The sequence below is a fragment of the Mixophyes fleayi genome, chromosome 1 (assembly GCF_038048845.1).
Source record: "Mixophyes fleayi isolate aMixFle1 chromosome 1, aMixFle1.hap1, whole genome shotgun sequence".
Taxonomy (NCBI): domain Eukaryota; kingdom Metazoa; phylum Chordata; class Amphibia; order Anura; family Limnodynastidae; genus Mixophyes; species Mixophyes fleayi.
Genome location: NC_134402.1, coordinates 363,226,084 through 363,246,590, shown reverse-complemented (window position 1 = coordinate 363,246,590; position 20,507 = coordinate 363,226,084). Strand labels below are relative to the sequence as shown.

General features: G+C 39.1%; 1 protein-coding gene and 1 long non-coding RNA gene across 4 annotated transcripts in view; one reads left to right on the top strand and one right to left on the bottom strand.

Moving 5' to 3' along the window:
* The window catches only part of LOC142096420 (uncharacterized), a 71,529-nt gene extending 66,135 nt beyond the window's left edge, over positions 1–5,394 (bottom strand). For both annotated transcript variants that reach the window (XR_012678054.1, XR_012678053.1), the window contains exon 1: positions 5,222–5,394. This is a non-coding gene — a long non-coding RNA (uncharacterized LOC142096420). The remainder of the gene's footprint in view (positions 1–5,221) is intronic.
* Positions 1–7,567, top strand: part of KSR2 (kinase suppressor of ras 2) — a 388,289-nt gene extending 380,722 nt beyond the window's left edge. Inside the window, exons 18-20 of one of the 2 annotated variants that reach the window (XM_075178524.1) lie at positions 579–708; positions 2,927–3,060; positions 5,272–7,567. In XM_075178524.1, the coding sequence (XP_075034625.1) occupies positions 579–708; positions 2,927–3,060; positions 5,272–5,278 (271 nt within the window). In that variant the 3' untranslated portion in view covers positions 5,279–7,567. Of the gene's footprint in view, positions 1–578; positions 709–2,926; positions 3,065–5,271 lie in introns of those variants that run through there. The other variant, XM_075178525.1, reaches the window with a different exon arrangement.
* The last annotated feature ends 12,940 nt before the right edge of the window (positions 7,568–20,507 follow it).

Sequence of the window (20,507 nt, the reverse complement as noted above, 5' to 3'; positions counted from 1 at the left end):
TCCAAATCTAACGTCCTAGGAAAATGTTGCCACTAATTTTCCATTTGCCTTTAAGATGTATGACATACTGTTTCCACATTGACATCTGTATGGAATATGCCAGTCATTAAAAATTATCATGGACTTTTTATTAATGCTGGTAGCCATGCCATATCCTGACACATCCGGTTCCTGAACCCCAACAGAGGTAAAATAACGCAAACAGATAAAAGAGCTGAGCAGCCTTCCATATCAGCAGTTCAGCTCATGCCCTTGTGTACAGCACTCTTAGTCTATTGTGTTTTCACTCAGTCTACCTTTGCTATATTTAAATCTAGTCTATACTAATCAATTTAGCCGCACATCATTCCATACTGAGTCATACTGAGGAAATAGCGGTCTGGGATAGTAAAATTAGCAGTGAAGAAGATTGTTTGACCATAATATTGGAACAGGGTCAACATGGAGGAACTGTATAGCAGAAATCTGTGCATTTTCACATGGGGCGCATATACTGTATTTTCATAATCCTTTTACCTACATAAGGCTATAATAATTGTTTTTTGTATAATAATACTGTTTTATTTTCATATCCATAGAACTATTTGGTACGAGCTGCATGCCCGAGAGTGGCCATTCAAAAACCAGCCAGCAGAGGCGATCATATGGCAAGTAGGAACAGGCATGAAGCCCAATCTTAGCCAAATTGGAATGGGAAAGGAGATATCGGTGAGACACTGTGCTTTTGTATTGTATTATTACATGTTAATAGCTCATAAAAAAAACAAAACAACAACTATGCTTTCACACAGTTGTATACCAAAGTTTGGGCACCCCCTTGTCAAATAGCATGTTTCACTAACTTGTTAAGTGAAAAAAGATAACACCACCTCTGCAGGGTATAAACTTAAACATGACATATTTATATACATTGTTTTGTACGCTTATTATATATTTGCTGAAATTAACTTTTGGGACATGGTCATTTTTGTGTAAGGAAACACGGTTCTATTAGATATTTTTCTGGATCTAGGAAATACATACAAGGAATTGTTGCATCATTATTAATTGTATCTCACTATAGTTAATTATTCATTAATGAGGAATACCATGATTATTTGTCAATTTATTAGAGGTACTACTACCAAATTGGATTGAGCATACACATTTGAGAGAGCAGAAGTAATTTAGTGCAGTACACTTACATTCTCTTTTTCTGGGTCTCCCAGACTTTGGGCTAGATTTACTAAGCTGCGGGTTTGAAAAAGTGGGGATGTTGCCCATAGCAACCAATCAGATTCTAGCTGTCATTTTGTAGAAAGTACTAAATAAATTAAAGCTAGAATCTGATTGGTTGCTATAGGCAACATCCCCACTTTTTCAAACCCGCAGCTTAGTAAATATACCCCTTTGTCTTGACTTCAAGCGGCATATTCAATTCTCGGCGGAAACGCTGAAAATCTCGCGCTCATCTCACTATTAACATTACTATGGTAATAGTGCGCGTAAAAACAGTTAATACAGTAATTTTCTCACTGGATTTCAGCTCGCGAGCTGAAATCCAGCTACATATTACCGTATTAACGGTACTAGTTTTTCCGCGGCATCTCAATGATGTTTCTGAAAAACAAACAGGGTTTTAAGCTGTTACTTGATCAGCAGAACATAAGAGGGACAGGTGGTGGATACACACATGTGGATAAGAGACAATTATATACAAAACAAAGTCCACTGGGCACCTATGGTTCCTGCACTAATTGAATTAAGAATGTCCACATATTCTCATTCATAGAATATCCTAGTTATACCGATCATCAGTTGCTTGTAAGACAGCACAACTTGCTTTTGTTGTACTAGTAAACGTATCTAAGGCGTAAGGAAATGCACAATGTCCACATAAGTTTGAAAACATCACATTTAAGATTGTATTATCTTGGAACTCTAAAAATAAGACATAATTACAACCAGTTATAGTACATACAACACAAATTTCATATGAACAGACATCTTCATCCAAGTTACAAGTCAAACCTGCTTGATAATCCTTGCTTTGAATGTAGTAATACCACTTTCATACTGCCGCCCCGGCAATATCCCGGGTTGTTAACCCGGGATATTGCCGGGGCACAGGGCAGTATAGATAACAAGATTCCCGGGTCGGGCGGGTTCATACTGCACCTGCCCGACCCGGGTTTTAGAAAAAAAAAAAGTGTAAAAAAATGTTTTAATTAAAAAAAAAAACATAACAAATGTTTACTTAACTTATTTTCAGCCAGCGGTGTCTAAGGTGCGTTGCCGGCTGTCAGGGGGACCTCTGGGTACTAAAATGACGTCATTTCTAGTCCATTAGAAAAGACGTAATTTCTAGTCCATTAGAAATGACGTCATTTTAGTACCCAGAGGTCCCCCTGACAGCCGGCAACGCACCGGAGACACCGCTGGCTGAAAATAAGTTAAGTAAACAATTGTTATGTATTTTTTATTAATTAAAATCTTTTTTTTTTTACTTCCCCATTTTTTTTTTTTACAGTATGAATGGTAAGACCTGGGAATTACACGGGTTGCACCATTCATACTGCAGGCGAGCGGGGTCCAACCTGGGAATTACCCCTCACAAAATCCCGGGTCTAAGTCCCGGGATTTTGTGGTTGGACTATTCATACTGCACCAAGACCCGGGTTTTTCAGCGTGCCCCTGCAAAAACCTGGGTTTTTGGTGCAGTATGAATGGGGTATTACTGTCTCATATTAGAAGGACAGACAAATTAGTCCATTTAGTCTTCCCAATTTACTTATCAATGATTTAGCCTTGGGAGATATATGTGTTTATGCCAAGCATGTTTGAAGTCATTAAATTTGTTCAAACCAGTTTGATGTTTCTGTGTATTGCCTGCATTATATGTCGCTCTCATACAAAATAAATACATAATGTTCACTAATGGTTTTAGGACATTCTCCTTTTCTGCTGGGCGTATGAGCAAGAAGAAAGGCCAAGTTTCACCAAACTGATGGAGATGCTGGAAAAACTGCCAAAGCGCAACAGACGCCTTTCTCATCCAGGTCACTTTTGGAAATCAGCTGAGTGAGTAACCTACTTAGACCTAATTGGTGTTTATTGACAGAATTACAATGTTAGCCCCCCTTTCCTAATAAAAAGGTGTTCTGCTGAAACAAGGCTGAGTACATTCTATCCTGCTACACAGCCTTAAAGCTGACTGACTGATGGATTATGCTATAAAGCTCTATGTCCACATATATTTCTAAGAGACCGATAACATTTCAAGTAAATATGAAGCTGTGCGAGCCTATCCCATGGCGTTTTTGCAGGCTCAACATTATATTAACGTGGTCCTTCGAACATTTGCAGATGTAGATTGGGACAACCCCCCTAGACCTTATACTTTTCCCACCTACTGCTAAGCGCCAGGCTATCACCGTTCATTATGGAATGATGAGGGATGTGATAGATTACTCTACCACACACGTATGTATATTGCAGTGGCTGATACATTTACTCGATCTTACCGCAAAAATATTACTTAATACTTTGTTCAAGTCATGTAAATTGATATCAGCAAATACGTATACTGAGATATTCTTAAATATTTACCACCCCCAGAAGCGCTTTAGAATGGGTCTCTTGCAATCCAGCAACTGCCTTCGGTGTTATTCTGTTGATGCAGATCTATGTCATTGTATGTGGGGATGCCCCCTGATCCACCCATTTTGGCTTCAAGTAAAATATTATGCAGAAAATTCTTTGCTAAACTATGTTACATTAACGCCTGAGTGAACCATACTGGGAATTCTTCCAGCTAACCAGAAGACATCAAAGGGAGGCAGACGTATATTATAAGCCATCAGTTCTGCTGCGTGTAAGTCTATCTAACACCTATGGCTGCACAATATGACTCCTCCCATTTCTCTGTTCAAAGAAAAACTAAACTTTATATTTAGAATGAATCTTGTTGAGACACTAATTGATAAAGAAAATCAAGTTGCAAAGTTCTTTGACATGTGGGAAAGCTATATTAATACACTTCCTGGTGCTACCAAACTTAGAATACAAGAGTGTCTCCAAAACACAGCTTGTTATGAACTCCGAAATGTGGCTAGAGATCCTCCTATTCTTGTATAAATTACTACGTGGCATTGCGAGTGTTATAAATCGTTACACTTTTGGGTTATGACATGAGATGGGAGCAGTGGTCTATCATGGGTCCCGTGTGGTTTAGGAATGTATAGGATTGCCATTGTATTTGATATGGCTCTATATCATGATGTTTATGATGTTGTCGATATAGCTTTGATTGTGTTGAAGACATGTATATTTTCATGCACTGTTGTATTTACATGTATATTGTCACAAGTGAGATCAATCAAAACTCAAAAAAAAAAAAAAATCTTGTCAGTTGCATTACCATTAAGCATGGGGAACATCTTACCAGTCTTAAAGTTGCTACCAGTGGTAGAATAGCCATTAAAACAATTACCATCTGTCTCTAAATCATTTAGATGTAACATGTATTTGTGCATCTTTCTCAGGACATGCATTCACATGTAGAAAAGGAAGCACCACAGGCTGCAATTATCAGCCCACCTACCAGTTTCCTATTAATTTTTATGCAAACAACATTCTACAAACTATCTTCATAAATACCTGTTAGTCCAGTCAAGCCATCCTATCTCCTTATAGTAACTATTTTAACTTTGACACTTTTGTGTCAATCCACATTTAATCCTTATAAATAATATAAATCATTGATCCTTCAAGTTTGAATTCCAAATGAAATGCTTTGTTAAAGTGGGCTTTATACTATGAATTAAAATATTTTGCTTAAAAAAACATGGGAAACTAATTAAAGACCATATTATAATGCTATCCAGTAACTCCAGAAATTAACTTTCAGATATTCTATTAGTTCAATAAGAAAGATGGTTGCTGCCAGGTTACAAGAAAGGAACAGAGAGGTCATCGCAAATCTTTATCTCTGTTCAGAACACACAATCCACTAGACAAATCTGTATTTTTTAGCTTAAAGACAAACATCATCATCATCAGCTATTTATGTAGCGCCACTAATTCCGCAGCGCTGAACATAGAACTCACATCAGTCTAAATCCCCTAACATACACTTACATGTATACCAGATGTAGCCAGGGAATCATTTTTACTGATCTGTTATTGTTATTTACTGTCGTTCTCCCAGATTTATTTGTTTCCCACTGGATCCATGGATTACCTGTTTACTAGAATTGCATGATTCTGAAGAATGTTCCATTTGTTTTGCAGGCTGTGACAGATATCTGGTTTGGTGCATTGGCATCTCAGTGTCCCCTCTTCTACATATGCCTCCTTCCTGTCCCAAACACTGCTATTCTCCTCCTCAAGCTGTGGAACATCTGAAGATGGAAGAAACCTTAGGAAAGGCAGCAAAAACTAAAAGCAGGTGGAGCCTTGCACTGTAAACTGAATACCAGCCCTGCGCTGCCCCATCTTTCTTAGCCCTTAGTGAATGGGAGAAGTTCAAACCTCCTGAAAAATTGTAGTGGCTGCAGGAGATTAGAAGATATGTATTTGGCCAGAGCTATTAAAAGTTCTTGATGGCCACTAAATGCGCTGTATTGATCTCTGTGGGCCAGTTGCACACATACCTCCAAACTGACCCTGATTATGCACCTCCAAAAGGCTAGAAAAAGCTGCAGAGTACTGTGATATCATAGTCCTGTGGCCCTCTCTAGCAGTTAATGCATATGGGGACATCTCTGACTATCTACAATAACTTATCTTGCGTTTGTTTTCCTCAGATTGTGGAGGACAAACGTTAGAGATTCCGAAACATCAATTTTATTTTTTTAAGATGTTTTTGATGAACAAAACTGATTGGGGAAATATGAAGAACCCTCTACAGTTTTAAGCAGCTGATTAATTGGTGGGAGATTGTACATTAATAACTGGAATGGTTGAAAGATGTCTTGAATTTCTGGTCTTTTATCTGTGTCTACTTGTGTTCTTTGTTAAGTTACTGGCGGCATGCTGCTTTCCTCATGCAGTACAGAGGACATTTACATGGAGCAAATTAACTTTTCATTCTAGATGCATATTAATTTAGTAATAAGCATTACCAAGTGGGGTACATCCCAGTTTAAACTCAATAGGTCTCCTGTACTAACATTGTGTTTAAGTGCAAAATGTGCAATAAACCATAGCAACCAATCAGACACTTTCTTTCTTCCTCTAACTTGCATTAGACAGATAAAAAGCTAATTGCTGACTGGTTGTTGTAGTTCAGTGCAATTGTTGCAACTAAATGTACTGTTAAATACCGTCCCTATTGATGGCTATGAGATGACACAATTCACTTCTGTGCTATGTGAAAGTTTACAAGGCATTTTTGTTTTGTTAATGCTGCATGTTTTATCCTAATCTTACATACAATATATTTGGCAAATTATCCATGTAGTTCTGTTTCCTGTTACATGATCCTACACAAGCAGTTTTAGATGAGCCTTTTATTGGATAATCTTGTCCAAAGAGTAGTGCTGCTATCACTACAGGTGCCCAGGGGCACTGCAGTTTTTACAGACAGTTAGGTCGTTATAGACCTTATTGGCTGTATGTTGCCAAGTGTGGGCACACTCAGATGTTGATTAAGACCCGTTAAAAAATGTGGTTGGACAATGCCCGCTACTGCATCATGGGCAAGGACATCACCTGAGCATGATATATATATGCCCAATGGAACCCCTCCAGATCTGCCATGTGTAAGCCTTTTTAGTCATATTTCAGTTCTGTGATGGAAACTTTAGTCATTGAGTCTTACTAATGTAATGCACATTGCCCACCTGTACTTCCGTGTTTTTAGATTTTTGCCCTACAAGGTACATCTAATATGGGGTCTCTCATATACCCCTCAATATCTTGGTTCTTAAGCTTAGCCAAATATAAAAACATATCAGCTTTGTGTTGTGGCCTCAGCACATACATAACAAAGTACTTTGAAGATTTAATTTATTGAATTAAAAAAAGTAAACGTAGAGAGAAATAACGCATCATTTAAAGCTGAACGTGTCTGGTGAAATCTTTGGGTGAACTTTAAAATATCTTGAGAAAACTAAGTGAGGATTAAAGGAAGTGGAACATATAGGAGCAGTCACACCTGTCTGCGAGCTGAGCGCTTCAAGCGTAAACTGCTCAAAAGCATTGCCAGCCCCAGAAATGGGACACATTCTCATAGGGATAGAAACATTAATGCTCTTTTATTGTATTCTATCACATTTCTTGAAAACAAGACCCTGTCTATGGAGTCAGATGTAAAGATCATATAAGAAGAAAGAAAAGAAGAAAGGAGGTGGAGGGAAAACTTGAAAAATTATGAGTATGACATCTAATGTCAGAGATCAGAGCAGATATATTAGTTGCAAAGTTAAATAGACCACATAATTAAGAGTACTGGAAAAACATTGGTCATTCATTAAGATCAATTCATTTGATGTTGTACATTAACTCATTTCAGGTCAACTTGTTTATTTATTTATAATTCACTATGGTGTAGAATAGATTGCAAAACAAATGCTGATTAAACATTTATCTAATATTCTTCTGAAAGACATGTTTTTAATGTAATAGTTGACCTCAGAACTAAGGATCACTCAGCACAGATAGCCTTACACAGGAAAAAAATCACTTTTTTAGTTTGTACCACTATATAAAAATATTGACCTGGGACATACAGGAAAAGTTTATTACAGTATAACAGTATGGTAAAGATCCAAAAGTTATTTATTAGAGGAGAGGGGGCCTTCACAGTGAATTAAGGGAGGTAGCGGGCACTATTTCTAGACAGCAGCTGCTCCTGAGATATGAGAGGTGGTTCGGGAGAGACCTCTGCCCGTAATTAAGGATGCAGCAGCGGGCCCTCTTGTAGGCAGCATGTCCGCCTCCACTCCCAAGATGTCGGGGCCCCACACCTGCCGCCATATGTTTCAGTCCCAGCCGCCCCCCAGGTGCCCGGCTCCCAGACAGAGATTAATTAATAACGTCACAGTGCTGTCAATAGAGAGAAGCCGAAAGGAGACAGCAAGACGACACAGAGAGGTAAGTAATCTACTGCAGGGTTTAGATGGAACCAGGGATGGGGGTTGACTGTAGAGAATTGGGTGGGGGGGGGGGGTGGACACAAATGTTGGGTAGAGATTAATTTAAAAATGAAGATGGGGTGAGAGAAGGAAGGAGTGGGGCCCTACCTGTTTGTACTGGGCCCCACAATTTCTGGTGGCAGCCCTGAGCTTATTTATGCACATGTGCCAGGCCGGAAGCATCTTAAGATACATCCAACTCTACACCAGTCGCAACTGCGGCAGATTTATGTCAGATGTACTTACACCCAGATACACTTACACCCAGCCAAGAAAACTGTTGACACATTTGTTTTTATAGCGAAAAACTCATTTGGTATTAGCTGTGATTTCAATAAAAAACAAACTATAAAACAGCAGGTATAATTTTCTTTCTTGTGTGCAAAATGTAGCAAAAAAATAATTCTAAAATATGCCCACAAAATCATATACACTAGGCACGAGCAATGAATAAGGCACATATAACCTTCATAGGTGAATACACAATCGGTTAGCTAGTGCTGGCGATCGCCATTATCATCAGAATGTATTTGCAGCTGCCCCCAAACACCCATACACCTACTGACAGGTGTATCTGCGTCTCCGTGGGGGTCTGCCTCAATCTGCAATTACGAAAACACGCCCTTTCTGTACTTGGTATGTGTTTGCATGTCCCTTCTCTCCTCTCCAACTGTAAGGAGATGCAAGTACCAAATCTGCATATGGACGTTTTGGTTTTGCACCAGTGCAACAATATGGTTCACCCAGCATTGTAAGGTGCAATCCTACCTTCCTGTCTTTGTAGATGACTCTTCAAACTACAAGTTTGCCTAGGGTTATATAGAGGTAGAAACATCTGGGGGTAAATTTATGAAGCTCCGGGTTCTTCAACACCCGCGAGTTCGGCGACTTCAGCGCTTAAATTTAAAGCGGTGCTGCCTTGTAAAGGGAAACTTCCCTTTACAAGGCAGCTGTGTTATTTGCTGTGCAAGAGTGTAAACGTCTCATCAAATCTCCTACCACTTTAGAACTACATTCACTAAATAAAACCTTAAATTTTTTTCTCTAAAATACTGCTCGGTTTAGCTTCATCTATGGCTTAAATCAATCATTTTGGCCTTTATTACAGGGCAGGTCTGTGTATTTTTTGTTTTTTTGTACATTTGTCAATATGTGCTTCTTCACTGAAGTGTAATTGGAATGTGCAAAATGTATACTACTGAAAGCACAGGATGAGTCCCATCTCCACCTGCTCAGAGCCAATGCAAAAATGAAGTGTTTTTGCACAGGGAAAATGGCTGCTTGTCCTGCTTTAGTGCAATTAACTCCACTCAAAATGTACCCTCTCCACCCATCTTATTCTATTAACTTCATTTCCCAAAATGAATTCTCGTTTTTTTGTACTGCTCCAAAAAGTATGGACAACTAAATGACTGGCATAGCCTAAACATAGAATACCTTTGTTCTGCCCAACCCCTCCCATCAGCCAGTGCCAACATCTGCTTCTTAGCAAATGCCTCCATATTGTTGTGCAAAACTATGCACAAACAATTAAGCACACGACATTTTTCTTTTCATAAATTACCTCAATCAGTAAATTTAGGATGAGGTTGGGTAACTGGTACTAAAAACCCTCCATTGTAAACACAGTAAAAGTCTTTTCAATTCTCAATAAATAGGCACTTACCCCCTGGCTGTAGATGTTCTACTCTATCAGCATACCACCCAAAATTGAAATACTTGAATTCAGGACACAGTTTGTGTTCAGTTGTGATGCAGCAGCCACAAGAGCTTGTGGCTGCTTAGAATAAAGGTGTGATTCACCCCCCCAGCGATTCTGAAGTGCTATATTTCCACTAACACCCTGCTCTCCCCCCCAAAACATGCCTCCATTGCCGCACACCGATGGAAAGTTTGACCATAGTGAGCCAGCCAGATTAGTGGGACAGGAGAATGTTCCCTAAATTGTTGCAGTTTAGCGGTATGCATGAGAAATTTCCAAGACATACACCGAAGAAGCCATTGTTCCATAACCTGCAATGATGAGCTCTAATAAGATCAAAACAGAAGTATGCTTTAATGCCTTCAATCACTATTCCATAAGCCAGGATTAAATACTTTATGGTCTTATGAGATATTGTATTTTTATAGCAGGTACCATGTGAATTTTCTGTTTTCAGAAGGCTTTAATTTTACTACCTAGAAGAAATAACCCACTAATTAATGTATCATATTACAATGGTAAGGACTGTAAAGCATTAATTGAGATACAGCTACATTTCAACTAGGAATGTTCACTGACTCCTGTGTTTTGGTTTTGGTTTTGGATCTTTGGTGCATTTTACACCAGAAAAATTGCCCAGATACTTTGTTTTGTACCTTCATCCTGCAGGCTTGTGAACAAGGATGCTACCATTTACAAACACACAGAAAACTGGCTTTCACATAGGGGAAACTGGTTCATTTTTTTGTTCATGGACTGGAGGTGTCAACTTTAGTTACCCAAGTTATTTAATACGAAATGAAGGTAGAAAATACTAGTAAAAATGTATAGTAAAGTACTGATGAATTAATGAGGGGCTGAACCACACTGATAAAGTTAGACTATGCTCAGTCATGACTTTTCTCAAGCAACTGTACAAATGGGAAAACAATTCTGTCTCATATCTGCATTAAACATTAGGGAAATTTCTAAATACTGTAGACGTTCACATAAACAATGAGAACCTCATGAAACCAATTATCACAATTGCCTCTTCTGTCTCTAATTTTGAATCTCTGACATTCCATCCAGTACAACATGGTCTGCTAACAAACTTCCCACTTAATTTACTATTGCAGTTGCCTAGGCTGAATTAATTGATTTTTAACATAATTTATTTAATCCAGCATAGGTAACTGTCATACCAAAAATTATAGCAGAAAATAATCATAGCAGAAAATTGGGATCAGAACATTTTCAATTGGGTGGAAGGTGTGCTGAAAGACGAACCCAAGACAAATTTCTGACATGAAATCTATCAAATCATCATCATCACCATTTATTTATATAGCGCCACTGATTCTGCAGCGTTGTACAGAGAATTCATTCACATCAGTCCCTGCCCCATTGGGGCTTACAGTCTAAATTCCTTAACATACATACACACAGACAGAGAGACTAAGGGCAATTTAATAGCAGCCAATTAACCTACTAGTATATATTTTTTTTTAATGTGGGAGAATATACAAACTCCACACAGATAAGGCCATGGTCGGGAATTGAACTCATGACCCCAGCGCTGTAAGGCAAAAGTGCTAACCACTTAGCCACCGTCCTGCCCATAATCAACTGTACCCCCTATTCTGGCCAAGAACATAAACTAATGGGGGGAGCGGGGGCATTCTATCCCTGAATAAAGCTTTTTATTTGAGCAGACGCATTTTAGTGACTCATTGCTGTTACATTCTAGGCCACTCACAGGCTTTACGGACTCATAAGGACCACCAAGGTATAGACATGGGTACAAGCCAGGAAATGTTGCTGGGGTATAGGAATCTAAACATAGAAAATAACATAGTTAACTCAGATTGCTATCTCAAACATGCAGCAGTTTTCTTTGCCTTGTGTTTGTTTTTTGTTGCTTTCACTTGAATTATCTCAGCTGAACCTCAGTAACTTAATTTGCTCCTCCAGCTAAGAAGCATTCTCAAGCAATGGTACACTTACCGAATGTGCAGCTCACTGGGATTTGTGCAAATGAAACAAAACTTTCAATTCCTCTGCTACAAACTGTAAATGCCCCTTAAAGTATACAGCTCATCTACACAGAGTGGATGCAGCCATTTTGTGGGATGATCCAAACTTTATGAGATTACAACCTCACCAGAAACCAGAGGCACCACTGTGGGGTGGTGGGGGGTGGTGAATAGTCTTCATTCTCATTAAAACTGATTCAACCCACAACACGGATGCCCCCACTGTGTTCAGCTAAATGGTGCACTTTAAAGAAAAAGCATTTCACCTGTTGTACAGTAAGAACAATCTGATACTGCTCCATTAAATGTCAGATTTCTGCAGAATGGATTTATATGTCATTATTTTGTTTGCAATATTGTGGTGAAAGATGGATATCAGTAACTGTGCAGTCATGAAAGAACAATGCTATAGACTGTGATAATTAATCAAAATATGGGGGAGGTCAGGATGGGATAGAAAGGGGTCTTATTCTGTAAATTTTGTACAGAAAACATTTCTAACATTTTCTACACTTTCAAAAAGTATTTATAATTTTACGCTGAATGTCAAACTGCAGAAAACGCTCTACAGATGAGAGCTGGTTCTATAGGGATATGGTCAAAGCTCAATGCAACTCTGATCCTCAACAGAGTTGCCTTGTCTGAAGACAGTTCATTGATATTGAAATGTTTTTTTCCCCCCTCCTACCCACCTGTGTTTTCTCATGCAGTGTTTCGTAAAAGTGCCGCTGTCTTCTATTACTTACGCCAATAAAGAATTTGAAAAGGATTGCATCAAACCTCAGATTGACTCCAGACTTTTTATTTTTGACACTAATCACCATCTGTGATAACTCATTCATACATTTATGTGTATTTTCCTCATACTGAATATCCTGAGAATGGGTAGCTCTCAAAAAGAAACAATGACGAGTGGGTAGAGATAGAACAACCTATAACCAATCAGATATCAGAATGTCAGTGTTCTCAGAAGGTATTGTTCTTTGCTTTTCCCATATCAAATCTGATATGACATTGTCCTTTTATGTTCATGGTTTCAAGACATGCAATGGCTGCTATGGCCTTAACTGAAGCATCAGAGAATACACACAGTCTTTGGTTCTGTACCTCTGTAGAAAGCACAGGAGTATATGGAGGTGTAATATAAAGGTTAGTTTAGGCAGATAGAGAATTCTTCCACTCTTCCCACTGATCCCTTTTCTTTATAGGCAGTGGGGCATCCCAGTCAGATGACTTGCAGGTTAGGTCTCTGAGCAGGGTTTTACCTTGGATAGTGATGAGAGCTGAGAATCCTAAGGGTTCATAGAAGCTGCTTATAGCAGACAAGACACCTCTGCAAGTGAAAGGCTTTTTTTCACTGTTCACTTGAAAAGTGAAGTAGTCAGATTTTAAGTCCCATAACAGCCCAAGGCTACGTTGAACTGGTGGAGTATCAGTTCTTAAATCTAAATCCTTTAAATCACTAGTATGATCTTGAGAAGAAAAGGCCTCCATCACTCCTCTGCTGTTAAAATGCTATTTTGTTGTCACGGTTCTATGCAGAAATACAGCTAGAGAGCTGGGAATATGGTAAAACACATGAAGTTTATTTCTGGGAAGTACAAACCAGATGGTGTAGTAATGAACATAGCAGGAAAATGCAGTAATACCAGGTACACGGCTGATGCAGGTAAGCAGATGATATGAAGAGATCCCAGGCAGCAGGTAAACCAGAAGCATGGAAAAGCAACAACAGCAAGTAACAACAATAACCAGCAATGTATGCTGGGAGTGACATGTATAAGTAGGGACACATCCAAGTGCAAGGGATAATTAATAAGGAGGTTAACCCCTAGTACAACAAGAAGGCACAATAGCAGCACCTCTGGTGAATAGAGGTACTGCCACAATATGTATATAAAAAATAATAAAGCCCAAAAGAACTGGAGGCAGGAGCTGCCAATACAAAGCAGCAAGCGGCAGGCAGATCGTTACATTTGTGAAGCCTAAGATTTGAGCAGAGAAGCATTTTCTGAGTTCTCTTGAGGAGGCTGACTGCAGTCTCATCTGTTGGTAAAGATTTTAAAAAGTCATCAACGTAGAAATCTTTTTCTATGAGTTATTTAACATCTGAACCATACTCTTGCTCACCCTCTTCAACTGAACGTCTGAGTCGATAGATGGCAACTGCAGGAGAAGGGCCATTTGTAACCACATGCAATACTCTGCAATGTCTTTAGAGGGGTCCAAAAGGAATCTTAAGAAATTCCTTTCTTTTACCCATATATAGAAGCAACGGAACATTTGTTAAATATCAGCAGTGAAGGCAATAGCGTCCTTCCTGATGCGGATGAGTACTCCAAGAAGTTTGCTGTAAACACCTGGTCCTGTCAACGGAACATCATTTAAGGAGATACCTTCAAACATGGCACTGGAATCAAACACGACTCTGATCTGATCTGGTTTCTTTGGGTGATATGCTCCAAACATAGGTAGGTACCGGCATTCCTCTGTATCCTTGAGGATGGGAGCTATCTCAGTGTGGCCATTCTCAAATATTTTGCCCATGAAAGAGAAGAAGTGATTTTTCATCTCTGGTTTTCTGTGAACGTTACGTTTAAGTGAAGAGAAGCGTTCAAGTACTTGTTCTCTGTTGTTAGGTATGCAAGGTCTGTGAGTTCTAAAGGCAATAGTGCAACCCAGCTGTTTGCCTCATCTTTGACTAGTCCATTCTGCATTATTTCTAAGAATAGTTTGTCCTCATTGGACATTGCCACCTGATCATCCTTCTTTGTTCTTTGGAAGACTGTGCACCCTAGATGATCTTGGCAGTTGTCATGGACATGGTTGTCACTAGAGGAGTCTATGATAGGACAGTATGGCAATTCTTTTATGAGAAAGCAATTGTGACCTGGCTGGAAAAGAGAAGGACGTCCTTTTTCCAAAGAATGGGTAAGCATGCTGTTAACAGAAGCTGGTGTTATGCTGACGGTCTGTTCACAAACTCACAGAACTAGTAGGCGGAGGTCTTCACCTTTAGCAGCCGCCTTTCCCAAAGAGCTTTATACGCTCACTGGTACTCAGATGCCCCCAGGACTTAACTCCAGATGTAGAGTAAGTTGGTAATACAAAACCGTAGCGGCAGGCCAGGAGGCAGCGTATGGTTAGACAAAAGCAGAGGTCAGAGGTCACTAGCAAGCAGAATAATCAGGTAACACGCCAAAGGTCGGAGTCACTAGCAATACAGCGGGGTCCAAGGTAAAAGCAAAGGAATCAGGGTCACTGGCATAGATACTAACAAAAAACAGGAATCATGTATAAAAATATAAATTAACCAGTTTAAATCATATGAGAGCTCCCCCTGAAGTTGGAGGATGTCCCTACACCCTCCTACATCTATGCCACCAGGATAATCCCAAAGAATAAAAACAGAGCATAGAAACTAGAGCGTGCGTCCGGCTGCTAGATCACGCCAGGATGCGGCGTAGTGCCGTGGCTTGTGACATCTGGTCTATGTACGTCATCTAGACATACATCTCCAATTATGACCCATCCTAGGTCTAGCCGTTGAGTGTAAGGTGCATTGTACGGACCATTGATCTTGTTTCTGACTTTGTGGACCCCTAAGATATCTCTCCATATGAGTAGAATTATCTGGGCTTGAGGGTCCAGTTCTGGTATCAAATGTGTTTATACATTTCAAATGTGCATGATGGATAGCTGTATCTGGTGTAGGAATTTCAGACATATTATCTGGGATCTGGTTGCATTCCGTGATAGTTGGTAAGGGAAGACAAGTCCTTCCGTCCATGGACTCGACTTGATAACCAGTAGCTCTCCTCCCTGTTTTCTCAAAACTCCTTGTGCAAGTCTTTAAGGAGTAAGGAGTGTTGGGGCCTTTAATACTAAAGATCTCAAAAAAGGTTGATCTGGCTAGAGACTTGTTAGTTTGATTGTATAGGATTGCATAAAGTTTGACAGCTTTGTCTGGCTGGCCTTTTGGGTAGACTCTGACTAAGGGTTTGCAGTTCTCCAGGCATTTCTCTCTAAAGGTTCTGCATTTCAGGAGAGGATGTGGTCTCTGATGCAGAGGACACCATTTGCTGGGATCTCTGTTTCTTGTTTCTTGGTTGATATATCTAGTAGACATGTGGAAGGCATCTGGAGGATACAAATTAGTCTTGTGAACTGAGAGTGATGTTTTGTGTGGGTTAGGTAGCATTGGGGTAGCACTTGATAGGTTAAAGGCAAAACTAGAATCATTCCTTGTCTTAGCTAGCTTGTTTACAAAGTCTACAAAACCAGAGAATGGGGGAAATGACACATTGTTCCGTTGTTTATATTTGGAGCCATGGATGACCCACTGTTCCTGTAGATTGTAAGGTAGCTTTTGCACTATGGGGTTAATGCCTCTGGCTGTGTCAAGTTAGGCAAGTCCCAGTAAGTCTCCTTCAGACTTGGCTACTTAAAGCTCCATTAATAAGTCACTCAGTTCTCTGGTAGCCTTTATTAGGTAATCTAGGGAATTGTCAATTCTTTTGAATAGTGCACTTTCTATTGCTTTTGGTGAGCTATAACATTCATCAAGTCTATCCCAGATCATTTTAAGGCCAGACTTTGGGTAGTTTATATTGATCGCTCTGATCATTTTAGTGTGTTCAACAGCCTCATTTCCAAGCCATTTAATTAAGAGGTCTATCTCCTCACTATATGAAAAGTCTAAGCCTCTGATTGCAATTTGGAAGGAGGATCGCCAACCTCTGAAGCTCTCAGGGCAATCATTAAACTTTGAAAGTCCTTGTGTTGCTAGCTCTGTTGTGGAAGAAACTTAGCAAAGTCTAGTGTGTTCTGGTTGGCTCTAGGATATACTGTTAGAGTATGAACATAGACAGTAAGTAGTATGGTGTTATACCCACAAGAGACGCACATAAGCATAGCTGCTATCCTTCTAATAATCAAGTAGGATAATAACCACCGTACTAGGTAATCACAATCCTGAACTTCATTATGACTGCAAAAAAAAAGCAAGTAAGCATAATGCGGTAAAAGCGAGTAAGTGAAACGCGTGTTGGCCTCACTGTGTGTTAATTGAATGTCCGATTCTATGCTGTTTCTAACAATGTTTAAATGAATTACAATATGAGGGGCTTATAATAGATTATATGAATAAGGTGAAGTGGGTATTTTCTCTTCTCTATGAGGTCTGGAGCCTGGCGATGATATTTTAAGAGTGCTTACTGAAGCAGCCAACATAGCTAGAGTGGAAGTCTGCCATTATCAAACCAGCTATGTTCAGTACAGGCAGGAATAACTCTTCACTATTGGTTCCTACACCTTCTCATTGAATTGTAGCCAATACCTTATTAATTTTCCTCTACAAACTAAGTTAGCTTTGATAGCAACCTGTTTAATAGAGGAATTATATATATCAGTGTACTTATTAGATACCAATCAGTTTTCTAACATCCCCTTTTTAATAGGAGGATGCCTCTTAATTAATATGATCATGAACATTTATTTTGATGTTCTCTGATCATAGTGAATGTATTTTACAAATCAACAATAGCGATTACAGAGACTATCAAGATATATTCCATTATTATATAAATAACTTTAGAACAACATAAGGACATATAAATTAGTGCTAGCAAGAAATACACTGGTGCTCATATAAATTACCATACTATTTACTCAATACACACAGCGAGGCCTGGCGACAGAGCTGCCATTTTATGAAATATAATTTTTTAGTTCTATAACTTTCACCACTTTCGTTTTAACTATTCCGCTACTGGTTATAATCAGGCTGCAGAACAAGCCTAAGTAAAGTCTCCTTTTAATGTGCTGGCAACATATGATTTTCACAGTGGTTGTATGCTGTTAGGTTATCCTTGTGGTATGGAGGTTGTCATCATTTAAATGCTTAAAGGTTCACAAAGAAGAAATGGTCTCTTAGCAACTGAAAAAGCAAAGAATAAAATAAGCAATAAAAAGAAAAAGAGTACTGTACCTAACACAAATCACTTTTGGTGAGAATTAACTATATGCAGTCTAATCTATAAACACATATATTTGGAAAGCATACCCTGCTAAGAAATGCTTGTTGTGTATTCATAGCAGAGTACTGACAATGTAATCTTCTCTCTGGATGTTATGGAAGTATTAAGAGTTATTGCTGTAATCTTGAGAATTTAACAATTCATTTAGAACTTTGGAGAACTTAGGGCTCGAACCGTCCTGTCTTTCAATACTGCAGTTATGGAACCTTTTAAGCAACAATACAAACTGTTCCCCGACTTGATACAAAATATGACTTTGCCTTTTCCATAAGTAAACAAGATAATATTTTAAATAACAAGCTTACGAAAACAGTTACTATTCCATAATAGCTCCCTCAACAAAAAGAATGGAATTGATCATGATAACATAGTAGCAATAAAGCTGTTTGACGAACAAGATAAACATAAAAAGTACAGAACCAGATAATAAAGCTTTGAGAAGAGCACAATACACAAATAATTGAAACTGTAGGAATAATTCTGAAATGCTGAGTGTGTCTGTAATGGTTGGAAACTTACAATCACTTATGTCTATGAGATATTTTCACAGAAATATATCTATCAATATTTTCTTTATATATTTTCAATAGACTGAATATATTATATATATATATATATATATATATATATATATATATATGACTTTTTACATGATTGACTGTGACTGTGAGGTTGGTTACCCACTGGCACCGCATGTAAAACATGATAATGTCTGACATGTTGTGGTAAGGTTTTGTAGTCAGGGGACTAGTAAAGGGGGACACTCCTTTTACCTTAAAGCACTCACTTGCAGACAGTACAAGTAAATAGAGCAGGCGATATAAAACAAATGCTGCTGTGCCACCACCGCTTCCAACCACAAGTGAGTGTGTGGTCATTGGAACCAATAAGTTTCATTCTCACGCCTGTTTACATTCTTTTTACTCAAGGTTTAAAAAACAATAGTACATTAATTATTTTTGGTGCAAAAGGGGCCAACAGGGAACAATTTAGCACCCAATTTAATATGGTTTACTACCAATATATATATTTGGGACCTGTATAGAATAACACCAGAAAACCTAGCAACAAAGATAAGGAAGACAAAATAATCTTACAGCAAGTAGACCAGCTGGCGTACTTGTATTTATTGCAGGTAAGTGTACTCATTTACCTGCAATAAATACAAGTACGCCTGCTGGTCTACTTGCTGTAAGATTATTTTGTCTTCCTTATCTTTGTTGCTAGGTTTCCCCAACCCCCCCCCCCCCCCCCCGACTTCTTTACTGAATACATTGACCATTCAGTGGGGGTTATTCACTAATATAACTCAAAGGGGCAAATTTGCAGTGAAACCATAACAACTAGTCAAACATTTGCTTTAATTGTCTAACAAGCATTTGACAAAAAAAAGCTAAGTGCTGATTGGATGAATTATTTTAGTGTCGATTTGTACCGTTGATCAATGTATCCTAACGTGCATGAAAAATTCACTCTTTAGCTTTAGTTATTCCTTAATATTGTCCCATAACGGTATGATTACTTTTTTCTATCCTCGCATACTCAACCTGGGCTTAATGAGCTGATATAAAAACAAGTCTTTTGGATCAATGAATTTAATAAGCCAAGATTCATTCAATTAAAAAAATAGTGTTGAATAAGGCAGCAAACAACTATCTCCCACATGAAATCGTTTAGGGAAACCAGTTTATGTTAAGTACATTTGAAATCAACAAACTACCAGGTCTAAAGTCTCCTATGCACAAAATATTTCAGACTTTATTCATTATCATCATCATCATCATCTTATTTATATAACGCCACTAATTCCGCAGTGCTGTACAGAGAACACACTCATATCAGTCCCTGCTGCATTGGTGCTTACAGTCTAAATTCCCTAATATACACAGAGCGAGAGACTAGGGTCAATTTGATAGCAGCCAATCAACCTAACAGTATGTTTTGGAGTGTGGGAGGAAACCGGAGCACCCGGAGGAAATCCACGCAAACACGGGGAGAACATACAAACTCCACACAGACCCCAGTGCTGTGAGGCAGGAGTGATAACCACTAAGTCACCGTGTTTCTTCAATTGCCTTGTTGATTTACTTTAATATTTAATTGTGGCAAAGAAAATGTAATTTCATTAGTTTATGCCTGCATTTAATAAACTAATCATGACATTTTACTTGTAAGACAAGGGACAGATTTACTAAAACTTCTAAAAGGAAAAGTGGAGGTGTTGCCCACTGCAATATAAGGTACAAATAAGGTACTAGTGAAACGGTTGTGACCGTTACGGTCCTGCCCCCCGGTGAGGTGGGTGACCTATCATTGGGGGAGGCGTGGTCAATTGCGCTGCACGACCGTACCAGCTTCAGGGGGATGTTGCAGGTCAGGTGTCTATAAAGACTCTGGCTGTGGGAAGCTGCCATCTTAGCTGGGACCCAGGAAATAGGAGGGTGGTTTTGGGTCCCTGGCCGCGAGGCACCAAAATAGAATCTCTTAAATGGCCAAAAGAGCCCCAAAACAGTAAGTGTCCCTGTGAGAGGTGGTAGGCGAGGGGGCTAAAGCACCAAGCTATTAGGATCATCAAGAGAGGGTTAGTGGTGCTGAGGGGGATCACCACCTTCAGGTGTGCCCCAGTTGAGGCTCC